This window comes from Cryptotermes secundus, unplaced genomic scaffold (assembly GCF_002891405.2).
Source record: "Cryptotermes secundus unplaced genomic scaffold, Csec_1.0 scaffold819, whole genome shotgun sequence".
In the NCBI taxonomy this organism is placed as follows: Eukaryota; Metazoa; Arthropoda; class Insecta; order Blattodea; family Kalotermitidae; genus Cryptotermes; species Cryptotermes secundus.
In genome coordinates this window covers 87,276-111,881 of record NW_019723314.1, presented here as the reverse complement: position 1 = coordinate 111,881, position 24,606 = coordinate 87,276, and the positions used below count along the sequence as shown (strand labels likewise).

Genomic DNA, 24,606 nt, shown 5'->3' with positions numbered 1-24,606 from the left:
TATTATGTTTTGATATGTGCTCCAATTGTCGCACAGCAGATATCGAAATAGTATTTGATCTGCTGCCAAGTTTCACATGTATCAAATAGACCACTGTATTTTAGGTGCTGCATTATCACTATTGCTGAGTCCCAGGCTCATTCTCTGTAATGAACCCCACAGATTTAACCCCCCCCCCAAGAGAGAGATGCAATCAATTTCTGAAACATGATGTTATGAGAATAAATATGAACAATGTGTAAGGTCCAGGGTAATACAAATATCAATTTCTTGCATTGTGATTGTTATGAACTGTTTTTGGGAACTTTTGAAATGTCCTTGTTGATTCCAATTATGAATTCAGTAAGCACTCACACATGATAATAAAGTACTTAAACCTGAATAATGCATATATATAACTTAAAGTTGTGTATAATTGTTACAGTTGGTTAAACTTGGAGAAAAATACAAGTGTGGAAATCAACATGAGGTACAAAGTAATGAATCACAGTCCACAGCTCTTAGTGACTCAAAAGATGTCAACAGACAACGAACTCGGACTCGCACCCGCACCAAGGCTGTTGATGAAAATACCCAACCTCCCCTTACAAGCTCGGAGAAAAAGTAAGAATGATCTTCTCAGCTCCAGCATCCATATTTTCATAGTCTATGAAATTTTTAAGTTTTACTAACTTGCATCTCTTCGATCACTTGATAGTATACATAACAGGTCAAAATCGAGTAAGTTTACCCTGACCCAGTCACCACATACACTGTACACCATAATCTTATTATCTGATACACAATTCCACAAGTTGTGCAAAAAACTGTGTGTGTATGCTGATATCAAATCTGCCAGTGGACATGGTCTTGAGCCTGTTCCAGTCACCTTCCATCCATTCAGCCTATTTCCCTGAGTTCCAGCCTCTTCACCTTCTCAGTCTTTAGAGCAACCACTTGCCAAAAAGCTTCTGCACCAGAATTCCTTATGCATTTTTCTCTCCTATTTGACCTATATATCTGGCCCATCATATCCTCTTTGATTTCAGCCCTGTAACAAGCACTAAGTGTCTATAATAAGCTGTGAAGTTATTCATTGCACAGTATCCTCAGTTCCTTATTTATATAGGGAGACACTGAAAGAATTATTCAGGGTTCACTTTCCTGATTCAAAATTGATTGATAATTTGGCCGATGGACAGGGTCAGCAAAACCCAGGCACTTGCCAAAGCAAGACGAACAAGGTAGACTGGAACCTGGCCAAAGTCATAATTGACCAATCAAAAATCAGATGGGCACTGAATACCTTTAGACCATTTAAGTCAGCGGGAACAGATTGAATTGTACCGGCACTTTTGCAGTAGGGGGCAGAACTCTTAGTTCCACACCTGTGTCACATATNGACAATTATGACATGGCGAGCTAGTATTTTGTACTTCAATTTTATGGCTTCATGTCACTCACAAGTTAGTGTTATGTTACGTACATTATTAACACTACAGAATCCACATATTCCTGCCAGTTTTGATATGTATTTTGTAATCAACAAGTGTGCAACGCCGGTCAAAGTTTCACACTTCTCTGGCCATTATCTCCGTAACGGTTCAACTTTGGACATAGGTGTTTTGGGTTATATTGGCATACTTTAACATAAGGAATACCCTCCCGAAGTTTGGTCCATTCCTCCTGGGACACCCTGTATAGAGCCCACATGGCATATGGTTTTATCCCCATGGCCTGGAGGCAAGTTGAGGTGACATTTATCCCAAAGCCCGGAAACTAGATTACACCAAGGCTAAGGCTTATCATCCTGTCAGTCTGTCATATTTCCTTTTGAAAACGATGGAGAAAATAGTGGATAGGCATTGAGAATATTTTGCTACTTTTATTCCTGTATGATGTACACTGGTTACATTTCATCAGTGATAATCATACATGATCATATCGGAAGAATTAGATAATTATATTTCTAAAATTGACTATTTCACAAAATTAATATATGGATGTGTCTTTGTTAGTGTCTGCTTAGAATTATACATTATTATGAGAAGCAGTTTGTCTGAAGACTGAAGCAAGTTATTATCAGTGTGTTATATAAGATATGATGGATTATTTTTATGTCATAAATAATATTAACTGATGCACAAAGTACATGAGAAAAAAATTAATACTCCGTGAGTGACTGCTGATGGCCGTCTGAATACACATCGTTAATTTACATAATTAATTGATCATTATTCCATATGAACCTGCACATTGTTAAACCTTGCAACATCAATATATTATATTGTAGTGTATTTCAGACTCAAATTTTATGTTTATTGTTACAGATATGCTTCAAGAACACAGTCAAATAGTGTGGGTATGTATAAATTCCTGTTCTGTGATTTTGTGGTTACTGATGTTACAAGTGTTTGTATTTTTGTTACTCAGAAGTAAGCCAAAATTTGCTAATTACTGCCTTCTGGGATGTGATGCCATGCAGTCTGGTAGAAAGATAACATTTCAGAGGAGCCTGCTGCCTCCTCTGCAAATATGAATGTGTTTCATTTGTTTTTTTATAATTTGTAAATTTTTCTTCTGTGTTGTCATTAGGCAGGAAACAAGGTTGTAACGAAAAAACTAAATCCAGGAGTCGGCGCAAAAATCTCTTCTCATGTAATCTGGATGAGTCATCAGAAATTACTCCAGTTGAGGTGAGTAACAAAATGAATTGAATGTTTTAAATTGCTGTAAATAGCGGTGTATTGTTTCAGGTACAAACCACTTTAGAGGAATATCCAGTTAAATTGTCTAAAATATGAATATACAGTTACAGAATTCTTGAAAAAAAGGAATATGCGGATAGACATTTTAATTTTATAATTCAGTGACTGACATGTAAATAATGGCTGAACATCATATGCCACATTTAATCCTGCATTACTTGAATACTGGGTTGCAGGTTCAAATCCTCGTCAGGGAACATATTTCTATTTTATGTCGTGTCAGTAGAGGCCTTGTGATCCATAATTGCAACACCAAGGCAGTACATTCGAAGCTATAGTCCATAATACAAAATGGATAAAACTCCTATAGCAGAGTCCTTGACAAATATAGTCAAGAAATATTCTGTCCTTAATGGAATCTATAGGATAAAAGTACACCAATAGGCCCTAAAGTCATCACCTTTATTTTAGTTGCAGTTATGGTTAATCTACTGCAACGAGTATTTCAAGTTGCAAATTTTATAAAATAATTATTGATAAGCGTTCTTCATAAAATTGTATAGTGTTATACTTATTTGTGTCATCAGCCCAGCATACACCTACCATACTGGAGGACCCTGTCAGAACCTCTGTTATATGGTGTTTCATATTTTATAATGAATCATAATTTCCAGGGCCATTTTTGCCGTGTGCTAACACTTGCTGCCCACAGTTTAGAGTACATGGCTTAGTTCTGGAAACAAAATTCTTAGTGCAGACACTATGCATTCCCTATTTAATTAATATCTAGGAGAATGGCTTTTCTTACGCTAAATGGAGATTATACAGAATTACATCAGTAAATTTTATCTTATGACAGTTTCTGTATGTAATTATGATAAAATAATTTTGTTGCTTAAGTAGATAATGGAAATTCTTTTATGTTAGTAAATAGTTTCATAATAATATCAAATTAAATATGAAAATATTAATGACATGAAGTAAGCAATGAAAGAAAGAATCTGTTTCTGCATAATTGAATATATTTATATAAACTAATATATTAATTTCTGAAACAGTTAATGACATGGTGAACACAGTGGCTGTATGGGAAAGATTTCTGGTGGGGAGAAAACAATATCAGTTCTTTCAACAATATTCATAGTAAATCAAGGTATGAGACTGGAAGGTCGTGGGTTATTTACCAAATTGACATTCACTAAGTATGGAAAAATAATACAGAGTTTATATTGGTCTTCAGTTGGGATCCCAACTATATATACACTAAATACAGGATTTCAGTACATGTGAAAAGTATTTCATTGTAAGCTGAATCTTCCCTTATAGTTGCAGTGCATTATTTTCTGTAACTAGTAATGCTGTTACCTATGGCATTAGCCATTTTTACAAGATCAGGGTCCTGTGTAACAGCAACACACAAAAGGCACTAACAAATATTTTTAGTTTATTTGCTGTGAACTGCATAAAATGATGTTTTAATTGGATCTGCTTTTTCAACAGACGGAGGAAATTCCACCTTCTATGTCACCAACCAGAATTCTGAGAAGTCACCGCAGGTGACATGATTGGAAGAATGTGAGAGTGATGAATGTTTGTGAAATTTTGTTTGGAAATATTTATATGTATATGTAATAGTATTTTATCCAGAAAGACAGGACACATGAAATGGATATAAATCACAAGTTTCTTTAGTTCATGTCCATTTTAAACTGTTGCATAAAGTTTTATGATTTTGACACATTGTTCATTCTTTATAGGTTATTAATACTGTGGAAATACATTAGAAATGTGTAATTACAATGTGTTCAGAAATTGAGCCATTGAGCCAACTTGTAAATTTCTACACAGTTTGAAAAATATTAATATTCAATTTGTATGAATTAATGTGCTTTTAAAATGAAAAATTTATGTGTGATTTCAATGTGGCCTAGAGATGACATTTTTATTATGCTTACAGAATTTAAATTCTGATTTTATCCACAGTTAGGCTGCGCCATAGCTCAAGCGGTTAGTCGCTGGCTTCCCACAGCAGTGGCCCTGGTTCAATCCCATGTCTAGTCAAGTGGGATTTGTGGTGGACAACGTGGCGCTGGGGCAGGTTTTCTCAGAGTACTTCAGTTTCCCCTGCCAATCTTCATTCCACCAAATTCTCCACCATAATCACCCGGGGCAGGTACAAAAGGCCAATCACTGGCCGCCGTGCCGAGTGGACCCTGCTGGACTCCACCCCCCCCCACTAACGAATTTTACCCACAGTTAGAAAGTGCTCTGTCATTTAAAAAAAAAATTGAAATCGTCAAATTACATATTCACTCTTGGAATTTTCTTCATAAAGTAGAATTCTGAGAAGTCATCGCATGTGACATGATTGGACTAATGTGAGAGTGACGGATGTTTGTGGAATTTTGTTTAGAAATATTTCTAAACAAAATTCCACCGTTGCATAAATTGTATAATTCTGACACATTGTTCATTCCTTGTAGGATTGAACAATGTGGAAATACGTTAGAAATGTGTAGTTACAATGTGTTCAGCCATTGAGCCAGCTTGTAATTTCTACACAGTTTGAAAAATAATAATATTGCATTTGTATTAATTAGCGTGCTTTTAAAATGATTTCAATGTGGCCTAGAGATGACAGTTTTATTATGCTGACATAATTTAAATTCTGGTTTTATCCACAGTTAGAGTGTGTTCTGTCATTTTTAAAATAAAATTGAAACCATCAAATTACATATTCCGTCTTGGAATTTGCTTCATAAAGTAAATAACTAATGACAATACTTTGCAGATTTTAATGATTATAGAGCATGCTCAGCTGTACTATAGAAATGAGGATGCATCACCATTAGTCAGTGACACAGACTTTTATGTTCTTATTAGGAAGTTACTAGCTTCTTTTTTTCCACATACTTCCAGTAATCTTATACCAGTGAGAATTCAAACATACTTACAAGGGAATTCTCTTCCATAAGGTTGCTTATACTGTGACATACACTGGTATGTACAGTAGGTGGTCTTTGGAAGGGCCAGAGGAGTGTGGGTATAGAAAATATTGAGCCCTGTAGTTAATTGCTGATTTATAAAGGTTACTTCTTGTACATGACCACCTACACTTACCACAAAAAATTCTTTTAAATTTTACTAGCAGAAGCATTTCAGCTTATCAGCCATCTTCAGTGCTATTTAAATCGTAGTTCATATTACCACCTCACTTTTATATTATACCCTACCATAAAAAGAAATCCATGGCCTGTAGTCCACAAGTGAACTATATCAACCAAGCAACCTCTTTGTCTGCAAAGTTAGTGCCAACATTTTGTGGATAGAGGGTGTTGCATGGTAAGCATAACTGATCCTCATGGGCGATAATCTCGGTTTTCTAGACTGGAGCCACTATTCCCTTCAAATAGCTCCTCAGTTATCCTCATGAGCCTGAGAGGACCCCATTCTAGATCCAATACTTCTCAGAAAATCTGGTAGCGCCGGGAAACGAACCCGGGACCTCTGGATCTGTAGCTAGGAACTCTGGCCACTAGACCACAGAGGCAGTCATACCCTACCATCTTTGTAGCAAATTGTATATGCCTGTAGGGCAGTGAGGGATGAAGTACATAGGTAAGTCAATAAGTAAGATATAAAAGGATATAAAACTTAAACAAATAAAAGTACTGATTTGAAAAATGCTTTTATTTCTCAACATAATCTCCCTGTATATTGAGGCACTTGTCTCATCGTTTCACAAGCCCCTGAAAACCAGCAGCATGAAATTCTTTGGGCTGCTCTCAGAACCAGGCATGTTCACACGTCATGGCCTACCTCATAATGCATGACAGGTTAGGTTTCCACAAAGTCTGTGCACGAAGGGTGCCACGCATGCTGACCCCACAACACAAAATGCAAAGAATGGGTCTGGCATTACAGCATCTCAATCGCTACCACGATGGACACAATATGCTAGTCAGAAATTTTCACAGGTGATGAGTCTTGATTCACCATTACCAGTCCGAGAAAGCATGCGTCAATGCAGTGGAAACATCCTATGTCGCCTGCCAAAAAGAAAGTTTAAGGTGACACCATCCTCCAGGAAAGTGATGCCTGCTGTCTTCTAGGATCATGAAGGCATACTGCTCGCCGCATTCCAGCCTCAAGGCGATGCAGGATGTTTCCACTGCATTGATGCGCGCTTTGTCTCAGGCTGGTAATATCAAGAGGAAATATCCCAGCATGCCCATGAGCAGTATTATGTTGCATGAGAAAGCCCATCCCCCTATGCAGAGTGTTGTACATTGCCACATAGAGTCTGGAACTATCACTGTGTGACTTCCATGTGTTTGGCACTTAGAATCATTTGGTATATTCAAGTCAGTATATGGGTGGATATGATTTTATAGACCAACTTCACAACAGAAAGGAAGAGAATGAAGGAGTGATACATGAAGTTAATTTGTGGATGCTAATTACATCCGACAGCATTTCAAGGTGAAATTGGTCACTTATATGGTATCAGTTTGGTGTAAGGGCTCTCTGACCATGAGCTACTAAACTGAAATTCCTCAGACAACACAAAGCCATGCTTTGAAAAGATTTTATCCCGAGGCTCCCACCAAATGAGAAATAAGAAAACCCCTAAAAAAGACAAGTGTACTAGTTGTTCCAAGCATGGCAAGGAAAAAGTTAATATGTAAGACTTGGCCTTGAGTGTTCTGAGGATTACCACACTGAACTTAACTGCAGTAAGATAATGTCAAGGAAAAACATTTTTTCTTGGCATTTTAAAATTTGGCTCTTTTTTATGACCCCCCCCCCCACAGGCATGTGGAACAAATGCAAGAGCACCATTCGTGATGTGAATAGATTCGGCTAAATGTGGACATCAAATCAAATTCACAGTAAAATTTAATAATTTAACTGGGTTTTAAAATCAGCAATGTTGAGACTTATAAAGCAGTACAGTTTATTACTTTTGAATGTTCGAGATCAGTGGCCTTCCTGACGCTATATAAACCGATCTCGTTCTCAGGGCACGGCTGCGATTGTACAAGCCATCACTGCATTATATGCACCATCTGAATACAAGCGCTCAGGTAACAAAGTACAGTATTTTCATTATTATGGCAGCAGTTCTTTTATGTACGAATAGGTGGCATTCATGGGGTAACTATGCGGTAGTTTCTCGTAACATCGCTGTTACTTCTTGCATCGTACGGAACAATGTGCTGATACTTTTCGTTTGCAAACACTGATACTTGCATGCAAACGGTGTGTAGGAATTTGTTGCCAAACATTCGTACCACAACCGTTGTCCTACTCTCTACACAGGTTACGTGAAAATACTAGTTATGAAGACCCAGGGAGAACAGCAAGAAAGCTCACCGTGCGCTTACAAGGACAGCTGCTGTTGAGTATTGCAGGTGTTTGTGGCCGGAATTTGGAACCAGATGCAATATAAAATCTTGTCTGTGTGGTTTAGGGTACTGCACAAAGCAGTAAGAAAACGGTAGTGTTTTTGTCCTAGGAAGGTTGTCGAGGGAGAACCTAATACAACAGTGGGAACCACAATATTAGCAACTTTTTAGCCGCTCTAAGTTGTAGCGAAAACCACGGCCAAAGGAAATTATCCTGAAGGTGAAGATATACACGTATATTCATTGGTGAGTACCTGGAAAAATTTGTAATCATATATTAAGATGTTATTGTCGGGGGCGAAGCTGCTTAATAGGGATGAACAAACTGAAGCATTGGACCACAGTGTCGATAAAAGAAAAGTTGTTCAGACTAGAAAAACGCCATAATTTCATATACCACTAGTCATTAATATTTCCAGTAAGTTTACTCAGGCTCAAATATATTGACATGTATTTACCATTTGTCGAAGTTTTTTTTTTCGGAATGGTAAAAGCAGGTGGTTTTTTCAGGTCTGTAATATGTGAATGACTGTAGGCACCGTAATGGAGTCCCTATCTGTAAGACGTAATGTCAGGAGTTATATTTAAATCGTACTCAGACATTTTTCTAGTTTATAGATTTTAATAATACTAACTCCTATGTTACTAAAAACATGTATAACTCACGTGTTTCCTATAGTTAGCTCTCCTGGGTGTGTATTTGAAGGGAAAAGGATGTGGGCTAAGGCTAAGTTACATGTATTAGTTGCTGACAGTAGATAGTTTATAGGAGAAAAATTTCCTCTGGAACTGAATCATTCTTTATTATGTCGTGAAGTATGGAGGTATGATATGACATTACGCTGTCAGAAAAGTCTGTCAATCCTAGATGGATAAAATTCTTATCAAATCGGCCCCGCTCTTAGATATTTCAATGGCAGTGTTATTTCGTGGCACACCAAGGTTAGGTAACCAATTACTGAATCGTACCACGATTAGTTTGTATAATATCTTAATTAATATTGGCGTGGATTGGACATATTGTAGTTAAAACTAGCCATTGCCAGAGTTATTTCTCAAGAAGTTTCAGAAGTTGCTCGGTTGCCCCTCCCTGCCCCCATAGTATAACACTGAGAGTAACTGGGACATGTAGCTTTTGTAGTAAATTATTACCGTATCAGCCCAAATAAAAGGCAAGGTTCCCCCCTCCCAAAATACTGCTTCTTAGAAAAGATGGCCCTCTTATTTTGGAATCTGTATGAATAAATATGAAGACTATGATTGTGCGGAGTAACCCTCAGAACAAAATGACAAATCCAGTTTCGTAAAAAAAAACTTCCTCGTGAGATCGATTAAAAAAAATGCAATTTTATTCATCAAGCTTCATGCATCGTGCACGGTCAGATATCGTCGAAACATGAAACTCTAGTGTCAGATGCTCAGAACCGAAATGTATGGACTGGATCGAGCTGGCTTCCATAATGGCAGATTTGTTTATAACTACGAAATTTGTTTAAATCAATGCTTTGTGTGCCACACAATTCCCGATGCTATACAGTCTCGAGATTGACAGCGTCGTTAACAACCAACTTAAAAACGGACACTGTTCGGTTGTTAACGAAACAAACAGGCAGCATTCAGGGCTAATACGTCAGCACGGGGCACCCCAGATCGCCCCCCCCCTCATTTCGTTTCTTGAAAAGAAAATTAATTTCTGCTGCTCATTTTTGCGTGTCGTTACCCTTAATTAACAGTCACGTAAACACGTTGAACAGACGTGCAAATAAAACTGTTTAAACAATTACGACACCAGCGATGGTTTCCTGATCTTAATTGTAAGGAACTTTTGACGTCTTTTTAACAGAGGTCATTGTTGTAGACTCCAAACACCGCCATGTCAGACTCAGTGCTTGTTCCCAGAATCTTATTTTTAAGAATAACAACACTCTGTAATTCATAAATAAGAAATCAGAAAGAGTGAAAAATCCATTTCTTGTCTCCTTCAATTTTTACGGAATAGCCTTCAGAATCTTATTTTTAAGAATAACAACACTCTGTAATTCATAAATAAGAAATCAGAAAGAGTGAAAAATCCATTTCTTGTCTCCTTCAATTTTTACGGAATAGCCTTCAGAATCTTATTTTTAAGAATAACAACACTCTGTAATTCATAAATAAGAAATCAGAAAGAGTGAAAAATCCATTTCTTGTCTCCTTCAATTTTTACGGAATAGCCTTCATCTACAGAGTGCCCAGAAGGCCACAGTCTATCCTTACTCTGTTTTCACCACATTCTGCCCCCAAATATAATGTTCTATCCGTAGATTAGAGTATGACATGTGGCTTGTGGATGCCTCTGATGATGGCTCTTTGTGAGCCGAAACATGTAAGGCAAATGTGAGGAAATGGTGACAAGAATATATATTGTTACACTCGACGGAGGTTCTATTGATAGTTAGTTATGACATGTCAAGTTTCGCAACGGGCAGTAAGAGGAACATGAGATCGCGGTGTCGCAGGGGAATGAGAATAGTACAATGAGGGGCAGTGCTGGAAAAATCAGAAGTGACAATTAGCAGTATTCATGATTTACTATACGGAAAATTGATCTTCATCTTAAAGTTACCAGTAAGATTGCACATTCTGTATCCTGATTGTATAAAACAGCGATAGAGGGAGCTGCACATCTTTATCTGTAGCGTTGCTGATTCAGTTATGTAATGAGCATGTGTCAGCTGCAGATGTTTCATTATGTACACATTATAGACTGATATGCGAATGATAAGCGGTAAGGAAATTATAAATTAGAAAGAAATTGGCTGGTGGTTGCTTACATGAAGTTCTGAATTCGCCAGCAGAGACAGGTGATATTAACCCAAACTCTTTGGATAGCCAGTTCTTTCTTAGTTACAGTGAACTGTTTAAAAATTGTCGTAAGCTGAAACGATATTCTCTTTCTTGTTACTTTCCCATACAAGTGATTTTGTTTTAATATGAAAAAAAAAAAAACTTTACACAAACATAAGATTTAAAATGACGCATGAATATACCGAAATGTATTGTGTGGATTTTATATTTCCATGTCCGGAATCAGTTTCATTCACGCTGAAGGAAATTCTAAGGGCCAGGGCACACCAAGGAAACTGGCAACCGCAACGCAACCACAATTTCCGAGAAAAATCGCCGATTTCAAACAGGCAACTGGTTTCCAGATTAGCAGGCGCGCACTGAGGAAACTTGTTTCATTAGTTGCTTACATCATGTCAAGTGGGTGTGTTCGTCCGACGTAATGCATAATTGTATTCGTATTTTTAATTTCGTGCACTTAACATCTGCAATGGAAGATAATAATACTGATCCTGTCATAATACTCGAATGGTGGTAGTTGATACGGCTTGAGAAGAGAGAGGGCCACGACCATAAGGAAAACACTGGGTTGTTAATTACTTTAATTAATTTTAATTAAGGTTAGTTTGTTTTATTCAGGAAATATCGCTTTCACGCGCGACACAAAATTCTGATATACAGTGCAACAATTTTAGAAAAATAGAATACACCTGATGATGGCTGTATACGGCCGAAACATGTAGTGTGAAAGAAGGGTCACTATATAATAAGTTGCATTTAGGACGGAAATATATGTGAAATAAACGATATATTAAAGCAACAGGATGCTTAAATACAGTATTAAGAAAAGAAATGATTTGGTGCATCCGTTCTGTGACAATTTAAACTGAGGCGCTTATATTGTTTCGAAAGAACTTAACCTGGATCCTGACTGCTTCGTTTCATGAGAAATTCTTTCCCAAGCCAAATCTATTTTGTCCTGCCTAGAATAGCTTGGGTAAAGTAAAAGTAAATAAAGTAAAGCTATCCCTGTAACAGGCCGTGAAGGCCCATAGGATCCCACATTATCTATACAATCGGCTCAAAGATGGCGGCAAGGTTGTCAGCCTTATGCCCCGGCCGTCTTTTACCCCCCAGGAAAATCCCTGGTACTCATTTCTGTTAGAGGCTGAGTCAACCCCAGGGCCATAGTGCGGCTGGAAGGACTAGGTCAACTGAAAAAAAAATCCAGTGACCTCATCGGGACTTTAACCCGCGACCTTCCGGCTTGTAGCATAGTGCCTCACCCAACTACGCTACCGCGTGCCCCCGGAATAGTCTGGGTAGTCTGGGAGGCGTTTTTAATATATACCAGGCTTTTACTCAACGCGGAAGCGTAGTTGGTTGAAGCACTATGCTACAAGCCGGAAGGTCGCGAGTTCGAGTCCCGAGGAGTTCATTGTATTCTTTTCAGTTGACTTAATCCTTCCAGCGGCACTATGGCCCTGGGGTCGACTCAGCCTATAACAGAAATGAGTACAAGGAATATTCTTTGAATATTCTTGGGGGTAAAGGGCGGCCGGCGCATAGGGCTGCAACCTTGCCGCCTTCTTTGAGCCGATTGTCTAGAAAATGTGGTAACCTCAACATCTCACAACCCAATGGGCCTCCACGGCCTGTTACAAAGATACATTTACTTTTTTACCAGACTTTTGCTCAGTCAACTGCACAAAAACAAAATTAGCATCGTCGTCATCCTTTCGTGACATCTTAAGAAACAAATGAATAACTGAAGCACGATATAGAAGAAGCTGACACTAGGAAACCACGCGGCAACGCAATTGTGAGAAGACTGGCTTGCTCCGTTGCCTGGAAGTTGAGTTTCTCAGTCTTTCCGCCAGTTGCGTTACCGTTTCCTCAATTTGCCCTGCTCCATTCAGTAACATGTCTTCAACTCAGGCTGATAACAATTTTCGGAAACTGCAGTTGCTTTGCGGTTGCCAGTTTCCTTGGTGTGCCCTCGCCCTAAGAGCAGTGCCACATGATCTTATTATACCTGCAGCACAGGGTGTTGTAGTTTTAAAATTGGAAGCACGGTGGTGGGGATATGGTATGTATGGACCACCCCCACCGGAGGGGGAGGAGTGCGCCCCGAGATAATTTTGAAAAAAAGATAGATGCTTATGAATCCATGTGAATATAAACAGCATTATAATTTAGATGGAATACTCGCGCTGAATTTTGTGTTATGGCAAGAAATCTGTAGCAAAATAAGAAACAAATATGCAGTTAAATCCGCGACAGGCATCTGTTGACCTCGTAGCGCACGCTATGGTAAACACAAGCTTAGAAGCAGCGCTTTTGGTTTTCTCTATTATTTCTGCTCTTTACAACGTTCCGCTTCGTACCTAATCGCTCATGAAAGGGAGGGAGCATTTCTGTAACTGGTCTTGCAGCATTCGCAACAGAGACTCGGGTTAACCCAGCAGACTAGTCGGAAAGAAACTGAGTGATCAGTTGATCTAAGCAGACGTTACCATTGTATAAATCTTTGTCTGCAGTAAGAAATACATATAAAAAGTACCGAACACAAATCACGTGCGTTTTTTGCGCAACTCTGAAGACAGAAACCTTCATCTCATCTGTATAGTACGTATTTGAAGAGTCGCAGAAATAGGGGCGTTTACGCATTTATGATGATTGCACAAAGGATAATAAAACCAAATTTATGCTTTTCAGTTATAATAGTACTCTTATCTGGCTCGCGTCAGACTGAATTAGGATCTGTTTGCTCCTATACTTAGTCGCCATTACGTCCAGCTTCGGCTGTGGGTGTCGAACAGACCTACCAACTATGGGCAGTGGACACTTTCCCAGGATGATAGAAGGATCTGACCGGAAAGCCCTGTGTCCGTGCTCCTTATAAATCTCCACGGTATGCATGATGCTCTGGGGTACATTGTCTCAAGATGAAAACACCGTGAAAATCTACCAGACATCAGCAGATATTGCAAGCGCCATTGACGTTTGAAAGGTTTCATCCTTTGAAACGCTCAAATGCTATAGTTTTAAATCTTAGTATTCCTTGTTACTGTTCCCACATATCACGAAAATAAATACATTGCCGTGCAGCGAGGTTGTTTCAGTTGTTTGTACGCAGCAGTAATACAGTAGTAGTACTCGTAATACTGGAAGGCAAGCTTCAATAGTAGCAGTGGTACGTAGTAAAATGTAAAGTTGGTCGCTCGGACGCTGGAGACGTGTGTTCGAATCCCACTCAGGACGTGGTCTATGCATGCTTTCATTCTGTCCTGTGTTTAGGTAGAGACCTTGTGACGGGCTGACCACTCTTCCAAGGAGTCCTACCACTGTAAAAAATGATTACGGGGCTGAATAAGAGGCCAGGGCCCTGAATGGGCTGGAAGAGCCGTTGTAAAAAAATATGTAAAATTCGCCCTCTGCTTTGATTAAGCAGTGTGGCATGATGGCATATGTCGGAGTGGAGGTGTACGCGCATTCTTAACCTTGGGAATAGACAGGGGGGAGTAGTTTAGCTTCACGCACAAGCCGTATTACCCCCGGTATCACAGCGTCCAAACCAGTCCTGTTACAGTGGTTACCGGGAGTAAAGCGATGGAGCTGACAACTCACCACCAAGTGCCGAGGTCAAGAATGTTGAAGCTTAACCTCCATTCCCCCATATATCTTCACAGCATAGTGATTAATTAATTACGCAGAGGGACAACTTTACTTTTTTGCCTTTACACTTTCAATAAGAAGTTTGGCCGGGACCAATATAACCCAATAGGTGTGGCGACTAGTCTGCTGTTGGTCGACCAAGGAATCAGGATTTTATTTCCGGCAGCGTACAGACCGGCTGAGGGGCCCGCCCAGCCTCTTAGCCAACAGAGTGCTGGGGGTAAAGCGACTGGCCACATTCATGTGATGGCGAGGTTAAAAATATGTGGAGCTACACCTCCACTCCCCTGCACATGTTCATGGCGTGGTGCTAGCATAGGGTCAGCTTTGCACGCTGCGGCCAGTCTAGACGCGATGACAAAGATAACTACTACTACTACTACTACTACTACTACTCCAGCAGTAAGGCCGCGCCATAGCTCAAGTGGTTAGTCGCTGGCTTCCCACCGCGGCGGCCCGGGTTCAAGCCCGGGTCTGGTCAAGTGAGATTTGTGGTGGACAGAGTGGCGCTGGGGCAGGTTTTCTCCGAGTACTTCGGTTTCCCCTGCCAATCTTCATTCTACCACATTTTCCATAATCATAATCAACCGGGGCAGGTACAATAGGCCAATCAGTGGCCGACGTGCCGAGTGGACCCACCCCCCACTATGCGAAATTACTACTCTAGTAGTAGTAGTAGTAGTAGCAGCAGCGAAGGTAGTGGTATTAGTAGGGGTAGCAGCTGAAGCAGGCGTGTATGTTAGTATTACCCCGGATATACGTACAGTTTCAAAACAGCCCTACAGATTCGTGTTGTACACAACTTGGATGTGATTTTGTATTGTACTTAGCTGGTGTGTTAGGTTTCGAGTACAGTACAAAGCGGAAGATACAAAGAACGAGCCGCATATTGTGACTCAGCAAGTGATTACCTAGTACTGTCGCAGGCCCCTCCCACGAGGGAGCATCCCACTGACACCGTCCTACATACTGGTGATGCGGGCAGAGGTGGACTGCCTTTTTTGACTGATTCGTAAGTAGAATTGAAAGTGAACGCACATTTGGGAACAACAGTGAAACAAGATGTCGCACAATATCAGATGATGAATTGTGCTTCACAGTTGTTTTCGGACGAAAGTTTGAACTTCGAAGCAAAATCTTCGTGAACATTGTAACAGACATTGATATATTAGACACTGTAGCAAAAACAAGAAAAACTTACTGAAATTGACCGGAAATTTAGTTGATGAGTTTTAAACCATAGACAATATTGTGGTCGCATGGTCTCACCTCCCCCTAAGCGGCCTTCGTTCCCACCTCATGACTCAAGGTACGCGGGTTCAAACCCAGCGGAGGTCGTGGAATTTTTAAGGGAGGAAAAATTCAGGGAACAAGTCCTCCGGGAGGGACTTTAAGCCGTGGGTCCCGTGTCGTAGATTTACGGCACGTAAAAGATCCTCATGTCTCTAGGAGACCTCTGAGCAAAATTAGGCAACAAGTTTCCCGCCCAAGTAGTTTCCAGTGTCTCTGGTATATGGGGGAAATATCAGGTACCGAGGGCCGACCTCGTTGGCTGAACGGGGCTGATAGCACGCACCAGTACCGGTAGGGTATGGCGACAGTAGAAATTAAAGGGGGACGCACAATACCAATAACTGGTCTAAGTGCATGGGGAAACCCACCCCCTCTAATAATAATATTAATAATAATACCTCCCCCTACCCCATACATTGGGATTGTGGGTCCAAATCCCACTTGATGCATGCATGCATGTTGGGGGGTTTTCCTAAGTAGACATTGCAGTGAATAAATCCTCGAAAATCCTTTGCACTGCTCCTAAAATCTTGGCAGGTGGGTGTATCTGTGATGCTGTTCACTTTTTTTGGGAAGTACTCGGTTCAGATCTGGGGTGGAATATCCTGTATTCAGACAATAGTTTTTCGTTGTTTTCTTCAGTGTGTTCATGTACTTACCAATGCAGTGCCTAGAAATAAGACGCTATGTGCCCTTCCAAATCTTTGGTTATTCCCATCCCTCTCAGTCCGGCATTACTGCGTAACAGGCGCAGTTCAAACAGCAGCTGTAAATGACCAAGGAATAAGTGTCTTGTTAAAATAAGAGAAGAAATATTTTAGGCAAGGAAAATGGGATGTAGAATCTCTTGAGCTAGGAGGGATAACACAGAGGAAAGCTGTCATTATTCTAGATTAATTGTAGCATTGTTAGGATACTAATTATTGTGATTCATTTTTTATTTGACTTTCAAGAAACTGTGCTTGGGGTGGCAACCCAAATTCCAGATTGTGCTGCAGCTCTCCCTGTGTTAATATTAAAGTTTCACTCTGATGTAGCCCCACCCACCTGCAGTGTTAAATGAAAATTTTACCTTAATCCATTCCTCCCGATGATAATGTCAGAATTCCACTCGAGTGCAGCAAAGAGCTTGTTCAACATCTCTCCTCTGTGCATTAGAATGTTCACTTCCTGATGTTTCCCTTCTTCACTATCCAATGCTTTGCTTACTTTCCAACAGACCTCTAACAGAAGGATGAAGAACACTGCCTGGAAACTTTCAAAGCAAGAAAATGTCTATTTTCCCTCTTAAAATATAGTATTTCTTACTACTGCCCCACCACTCTCTCATCCTTTCCCCCTCCCCTAGCTTCAAAGGGTTATCATGTTACAGATAATACTGTGAAAATGCAAGAACTTTAATTGTGTAGCTGTAGGGTTAAGGTGTCCCTGTGCTTCATTAATTAAGCAGTTAAGCACTACACCATGAAGATGTATGAGAGAGTGGAGGTATTGTAAGCTTTTGATATTAAATTGGAAGAGAAGTTACTTTTCCTTAGAATATAGCTGTTGTGTGGGAAGAAGCATCTGAACGCTTATTTTGAAGTGGGCGAATGTTATCATGAGGTCTTCCACAAAGTGACCCTGTCACATTATGAATTTGGCTGAAAATGTGAAAAGGATGTACATGAGTAAATGTATTAAATTGTTGTGTTTTATGTACAAATGAGGTGCTTGATTCTCTTTTAAAAATGTGAACTGAAACAATCATCACATTTTCTTTTTACTCGAATGTAAATATTTTAAAAGTTTTTAACAGTTGGGTCATTACCAATTTCCTTTCAGGAATGTGGCTTTATCTGTCTAATGCAGATCACAGTAAATTATGTTGCATGAAATCTTTGGAGTTCTGCAAGACTTTCCTAGGTGTTTCACAATTTTATATTGAAACCATAAACCAATAGTTCTTTTATTGTCTTCAGTTACTCACCTATTGTCTATATTAGTGAAGGTACATAAAACACATGGTCTGTACACTGTAGCTACTCAGATCTGGTATAATTAATGAACACTACTGAGTCTCTTGCCCAAGGGTATCTTGTCAAGCTAACCAGAAACCCCACTTTAGTGCTGAGGCATGTCCCGTTTGTGCCTTTGAGATGTGGTTCTTGGGCAACGATATGGCTTGCCTTTACTGAAATAATGGTACCATTGATGATACAAATGCTATTTTACACTGCATCTACTTGGTTGTGTTATTACAGATGAAATCATCTTCAAAATTACAAACTAAAATGAAATTACTTCTTATTTTTCAGGAGGAATGGTTTTTGTCAGGATGAGATTTGTAACAATCTTTCCTTTTTCCCATGCGTTACCAATGTTATTAGGATTGTCTGTTGTCTTTGGGGACTGCGGCCCAAAATTTGGAGGAAAATGCTCATGTGGAGAGGGACAGTATCAGGAAAAGAATGAGCAATATATTGTCAATTGTACAAATACAGGATTCAACAACATATCAGTCCTCCAACATATACCTCCACAAACTCAGGTTGGTACTAAAAGTTATTGTATAGGACAAACTCAACCAGTGCATGGGAATAGAAAGCAATAGAACATCTGTGCACCAGAGCAGGATATCTAAAGAGCATGGATAATTTGGTTTTAATACTTCAGTTTCCCTTCATGTCATATTATTTCCAAATTACAATTCCTATTTGAAACATGCAGGGCTAAATCCAGGATTACATTTAATGAAAAGAGTTTTAAGATTCAATAAATGGTAGGCGAATTATAGCAAGATTTATAGATCAACCATAATTCTTAAAACAAGCATGACATTCTTTTTATGCTCTCCACAGAAGACTTCTCTTTTGGTACTTTGGAAGAGGAGAGAGATTGAAGCCTTCTTCCTAAATATGATCATATGCAATAAGGTTCTTAGCTTTGTTGACTGATTCATGGCTCTGTGCTTCACAGCGACTAGTGCACCGCCAGCTGCAAGTCACATACAAATTTTACCAAGGAGTCAGCATGGCCAGTGGCCAATAACGTTTGTAATTAAAGGAAGTTATGAACTTCATGGACTGCTTGATGGCATTATGTTTCACTGCCAGCAGTGCAATTCATGCATGGGAATTTGTTTATAATTTGTCAACATTGAGCAGCAGTTATTAGCTCCATCAGACATTTGTTATCAATTACAATTAGTGAGCGGTGTGTTCTACCATGGTGCTGTATACTTTAGAGCAACATGTATTTTTTTATGACTCCTAGGTTAAATACAGGTTCGTTAGAAAGTGTCAGCAAAAATTTCAACATAAATTTTGTGATGAAAGATTTCCCAGCAGACAAACAATTCATGATTTGGTGAACAGATTTAGATCATTCTGACTGTTATGGACTAGAAACAGAAGTATAAGTGCAAAATGCTTACTGAGGAGAAGTTAAATGACATAGGGGCCAGACTTGAACAGACACCTAGAAAATCACTGAAACGTCTAGCTCAAGAGAATGTACTGTCAGAGTCTAGTGCAAGAAGAGCAACACAACTGCTGAAGCTTAGACCCTATGAAACAACAATAAACCATGCCTTTCAGCCACTCAATCCAGTTAGTGGGGTTCATCAAAAGTGAGATGATCTGCAGTTGACATTCTTTTCTGATGAAGCATCGTTTCACTTGCAGGGATATATAAATATGCAAAATAATCACTGCTGGGGTTCACAGAACCCACATCCAACCCACAAAGCCCCACTCTATCCAGTGAAAGTTGGTGTCTGGTGTGCTGTAAGTGCAAGAAGGATTGTTGAACATATGTTTTTAAGGAAACAGTTCATTGTGAAAGATATGTACAGGCCATTCTCAGGAAATTCTTTTCAGAATTAACAGAAGAAACCTACAACTGGTTTCAGCTACTGCCCACACCGCACGCATGTCTATACAGGCTTTGTCCAGTGTCTTCGGGGACAGAATTTTTAGCAGTGGTATTTGGCCACCACATTCACCTGACCTTAATCCTTGTGACTTTTTCTTCTGAGGTTGTTTGAAGTACAAAGTTTACAACGGTAATCTTCGAATGGAAGAAGAACTAAAAGAAAATATTCGATGGGAAATTGAAAATATTCCTGCAGAACAGCTTCAAAGGGTAAATCAGAACCTGTTCCACTGCTGCAAGGAGTGTCTACATGTAGAGGGACAGCATTTTCAGCACCTCCTGTGATCTGTGAATTGTAACTACTTCACTCCAACATTATCGGCCAACAAGGATATTGATTCATCAACAAAATTCGTATGTGCCTCGTAGCTGGTCACTGTAAAGCACAGAGCTGTGAACCGGTCAACAAACGTAAGAACCTCCATGTGTATATGTGCAGAGCCTCAGTTAGTACAAAAAGGCCATGTAGGCTGTAGATTAACAAAATGGAAGTTGTATTTATGGGAACTCTCGTGTAAGGGAGAAGGCATAAGGAACAGAAAGTAGGTTTCTATCTCATTCAGTACATCAGAACTTCTTGGGTGGTCCAAAAAAGGAACAGAGGAATATAAATCACGATCCTGAATCCTGCAGTACATGCTTACAATATGTATTTGAAGAAACAAATGTTTCTCAGTGATACTTGATCAGAATTACACAGTTTGCTTGTCCAGAAACTTCCAGATTGAACTTTGTCCTGTAGTGAGTTACTTTGAAAACAGACCTTAAGGAGACATGATACCGTATTGTCAGATGTGTTAGTAATTCCCATTCTCACCACTGTAAGGCTGTAATAGCAGGACAGTTGCACACATTATATGGTATTGAGTCAGGAATTGTGTGTGCTAATTATTTACCTCCATCTTTAGACATATTTTGTTTTGTTAGCTTCATCAGCTTTATCATGCCTATCTATGTACATTTAATAATGCCAGGAAAATTAATGTATTCTGATTAAATATGATGTGGGTATTTACAGATTTGTATCAACCAATTCAAATTTCTAGTATAAATAATAAATATTGGTAACCTTTGGGTTCCATAAATTTTTTGGAAATTCTCAAGTAGCTGAGTGACTGGCAGCTTCCCAAGAAGGACTCTGTTCTGTTGAGTTATTTAGTTACTAAGTATTGGTAACCTTTGGGTTCCATAAATTTTTTGGAAATTCTCGAGTAGCTGAGTGACTGGCAGCTTCCCAAAAAGAACTCAGCTCAGTTGAGTTATTTAGTTAGCAAATATTGATTGTTACTATACATAAAAGCCTATATACCTTTCATAAGCACATAGTTCAATACATTTTGCCATGCTGTCAGAATATCAGTGCAAAATGCTAATGTTTCAGAAACTGTTACCATTGTGACTCCTGAGGATGGAAACAGAGGTTGTTAATAAAATTGTGGAATTTTATACTGCCAACATCACATGTCTTATAGACCAGGAAAATGTTATTTTATGATATATTTTTATGCAGTCCCACCTGCAACATTTTGTATTGCTTTCTCAAAATTCTTGTGACAAAATTCTAAGCTACATATGCATGATAGAAGTTGCATTGAACTTCTTTGCAGGCTTTGTAATCAAGGATTTATATCAGCACATTATATTTTTCTACTTGATTCACGCTGATAATTCTGCAGATTTGACTTTGTCTTCCCTTTGGGATTACAGTATTGTCACATGATAGGGTGTGACTATTGGCAGGTTTTGGATTGATGACCACATTCATTTGACGCTTTGATATAGCTCGTGACTACGCTTTACACTTCACTAATACACACACACACACACACAGTATTTGGTTTTTTGCATGAAGTCATTATTCTGTAAAAATGTCAATCTTCCTTCCATTTCCTGCATGTCAAATTTGACATTCTTGGGCAGTTCTAAGAACATAGAAATGGACTGGAACAATATCCCGTGTAATCCAGTAATATGTTCATGCACTTAATGGATGAGAAGGAATTACAGTATAATAAAATTAATGGTTTCTTAAAAATTCATATTCAGAAACACAATGAGCAATGATGAATATCAAAAGATCTGGAAGGCTAGTAAAAAATTCAGAAGAACTGTATAGTTGTAAATCAAATTGCTTAATATATGTTATAATCACAAATTAATTTATATTTTAGGTTCTGATATTCAGTGGCAATAACATCCCAGAACTTCCATGGAATGTTTTTGGGACTCTCAACAATTACAGTCGCCTTCGGGTAGTTGACATGTCAAATAATAAGATACGTGAAATTCGTGGTAAGTCATATCACAGGGTTGGAAATGTGCAGCGTCTGATCCTGAACCACAATGACCTTTCAATCTCATCAACCGATGGCTCCAGCCACCATCATCCAAGAGTATTTTCTAGTTTTATCAATCTTATGGAATTACACCTTACAGATGCATTTGCTGATAACACTCCGGATGACCTTGCAGCTGATTTACATGATATCTTTGTAAACAGCAATCTGACACAACTTACCAAACTTCATCTGGAACAAAATGAAATAACTGGCTTCCGAGACCCACAAGTCTTCTGTGATCTCCCAAATCTCATGGATCTACATCTTGGAGACAATCTTCTGAGAGGAATAGATTTCAATATTACTTGTTTGAGGCATCTTCGGTTTCTTGATTTGGAAAGAAACAGAATCTCTGGCTTTAACACTGGAGATTTAGATACATTAGACTCCTTCCCTTCACAGAATCAGAGCCTTGTCATTGACCTAAGAGGCAATCACTTCCTATGTGACTGTAATATTGCTGATTTGTATGCATGGTTACAGAAGACACAAGTTCAGGTACGAAACAAGGAAATGTTACGTTGCCACCGTGGTCTTCCAGAAAGCAATGGTGGAGAGCCAATTATGGATCTTCGTCAAATTCAGTGTGCTCCAAACAGAACAGCTATCGTTGGATCAGGAATGCAGCACAAAGCCACAGCTGTTGTTCTTGGAGTTCTTACAGTCATATTATTTGCCCTTCTAGCTGCAGTTGTATACATGAACCGAGTGCAAATAAAGTATCGTCTCATGCCAATACTAGACACAGTTTCTCGTAAAGTCCAGTACACAACCATTGGTAAACAAGATGAACCAGAGATGGATGTTTAATAAGATGAGATGGTGATGATAAAGCAAGTTTTATTGGTGAGGGACAAATTTTGTCGTTTAAATGACATATTCATGTGACATTTAAAATATTGGTACAAGTCTTTATTCTGAAGAATTTCTTACATCAAAAGGCAGAAGAAGAATTGGTGCTATAGTTAAACATTACACTGTGTTTGAAATTTCTTGTATTCTGCCATAACCATCAGTTTCAATTGTTACAATGTGTACAGTGCTTTTAAGTGTATGGCTGAGAATCTGAAACTGTAATCCACTAAAACAAATTGGGCAAGGTTTCATTCATATACCTTAAAGTGATTATCTGCTCCTGAAGATATTAGTGTCAAGAGTGGTGGAATTATATCAGTCCAAGAAATATCACAGAATTTGATGTTAACACTCATCAAGATTCCAGGCTGCCCTGTTTCATTTTATGTAAATGATAAACAGGGCTATTGCTTGCTTGACTTTCTTCAACCCTGAACATGCAGGCAGTACATTCCTCCAAAATGCTGATAAACTTCTATGAGACTACATGGTGTCACCTTCCAGAAGACATTACTTTTCACAGTCACTGCCAGGAGAGCCTCAGTTGTCACACACATGATGATTATACCTGAACATTTAGTAATACAAATTTTACTGGTTTTGGAAGTGATGGTAAGTTAAAGAAGAAGAGATAAATAATGAAGCTGCTTGAATATATATGTGGGTGGGGTGCTGATGCTTACCCATTGCATTATTGTTTTTTGTATTTGTATATTGTGTCTTCAGATTGGATCAACATTTCATTCAAGTGCCTTTGTGTGTCCATGCACTAATGTGTTGCTCTTTAGTGTCTCTTTGTTTGCATGTTCAGTAATTATGACTGGGAGGTAAAAAAACTCCAGTTTCATGAAAAATGTATATATTTTTTACATTTTGAAGCATATTTATCTGTAAATTTATCCCTTTAGAATGCTGAGTTCATAGTTTGACAAACATGTTTAATAATTGACTGAATAGGGTTTAGATGCCGATTCATAACACTATATACAAAATAACCTATATGCACAATACCTGTCAGAGCCATTTGGAAAACAGTATTTCATTTACCTAACTATAAGGTGAAAATTGTTCTTAAATTAGCAGGGGGAAATAGATGGGTTATCTTATAATCAGAAACAAGGCAAAACATTTTTCTACTCTGGATGTTTACATTACCAGTACTGCAAAGTGCTTAATAATCACACTGTGGATAGCTTTGCTTTCCATAGCATTAGCATGTATGGCTATCTAGGTCATGCCATAGCTCAAGCAGTTAGTCGCTGGCTTCCCACTGCGGCGGCCCGAGTTCGATCCTGGGTCTGGTCAAGTGGGATTTGTGGTGGACAAAGTAGCGCTGGGGCAGGTTTTCTCAGAGTACTTCGGTTTCCCCCGCCCAAATCTTCATTCCACCAGTTGCTCCACAATCACCCTCACATATCATCTGGGGCTGGTACAATAGGCCAGAAGTGGCCGCAGCACAAGGGACTTAGTCCCACCCCACTAGCAATAAAAAAAATAATGTATGGCTATTAAACTATATACCTTATTTCAGAACAGTATTAAAAAATGTCAGGGGGAGAAACTGTTTTCATATAAATCTGATTTCAATATATCTGCTCACTCAAC

General features: G+C 39.0%; 2 protein-coding genes across 6 annotated transcripts in view; both read left to right on the top strand.

Moving 5' to 3' along the window:
• LOC111861830 (kinesin-like protein KIF20A) overlaps positions 1–4,796 on the top strand; it is a 66,242-nt gene extending 61,446 nt beyond the window's left edge. For all 3 annotated transcript variants that reach the window (XM_023846734.2, XM_023846732.2, XM_023846733.2), the window contains 4 exons: positions 425–603; positions 2,310–2,341; positions 2,575–2,675; positions 4,188–4,796. In XM_023846734.2, coding sequence (XP_023702502.1) covers positions 425–603; positions 2,310–2,341; positions 2,575–2,675; positions 4,188–4,247 — 372 coding nt within the window. In that variant the 3' untranslated portion in view covers positions 4,248–4,796. The remainder of the gene's footprint in view (positions 1–424; positions 604–2,309; positions 2,342–2,574; positions 2,676–4,187) is intronic.
• A 3,079-nt stretch (positions 4,797–7,875) lies between these two features.
• On the top strand, positions 7,876–24,249 carry LOC111861838 (trophoblast glycoprotein). Of its 3 annotated transcripts, none has more exons than XM_023846748.2 (3): positions 7,876–8,341; positions 18,190–18,422; positions 21,979–24,249. In XM_023846748.2, the coding sequence occupies exons 2-3, from the start codon at positions 18,195–18,197 to the stop codon at positions 22,954–22,956; spliced, it is 1,206 nt and encodes a 401-aa protein (XP_023702516.1). In that variant the 5' UTR covers positions 7,876–8,341; positions 18,190–18,194; the 3' UTR covers positions 22,957–24,249. The 3 variants fall into 3 exon arrangements, with proteins under 3 accessions (XP_023702516.1, XP_023702517.1, XP_023702518.1); XM_023846749.2 differs by lacking the exon at positions 7,876–8,341 and adding an exon at positions 11,519–11,541; XM_023846750.2 differs by lacking the exon at positions 7,876–8,341 and adding an exon at positions 15,489–15,611.
• Positions 24,250–24,606: the final 357 nt, after the last annotated feature.

Bases quoted from the DNA above. Each gene is read 5' to 3' on its own strand.
- LOC111861838 (XM_023846748.2), top strand. From the start codon at position 18,195: ATGGTTTTTGTCAGGATGAGATTTGTAACAATCTTTCCTTTTTCCCAT. The intron at 18,423-21,978 runs GTTGGTACTAAA...TTTATATTTTAG, and splicing joins ATATACCTCCACAAACTCAG to GTTCTGATATTCAGTGGCAA.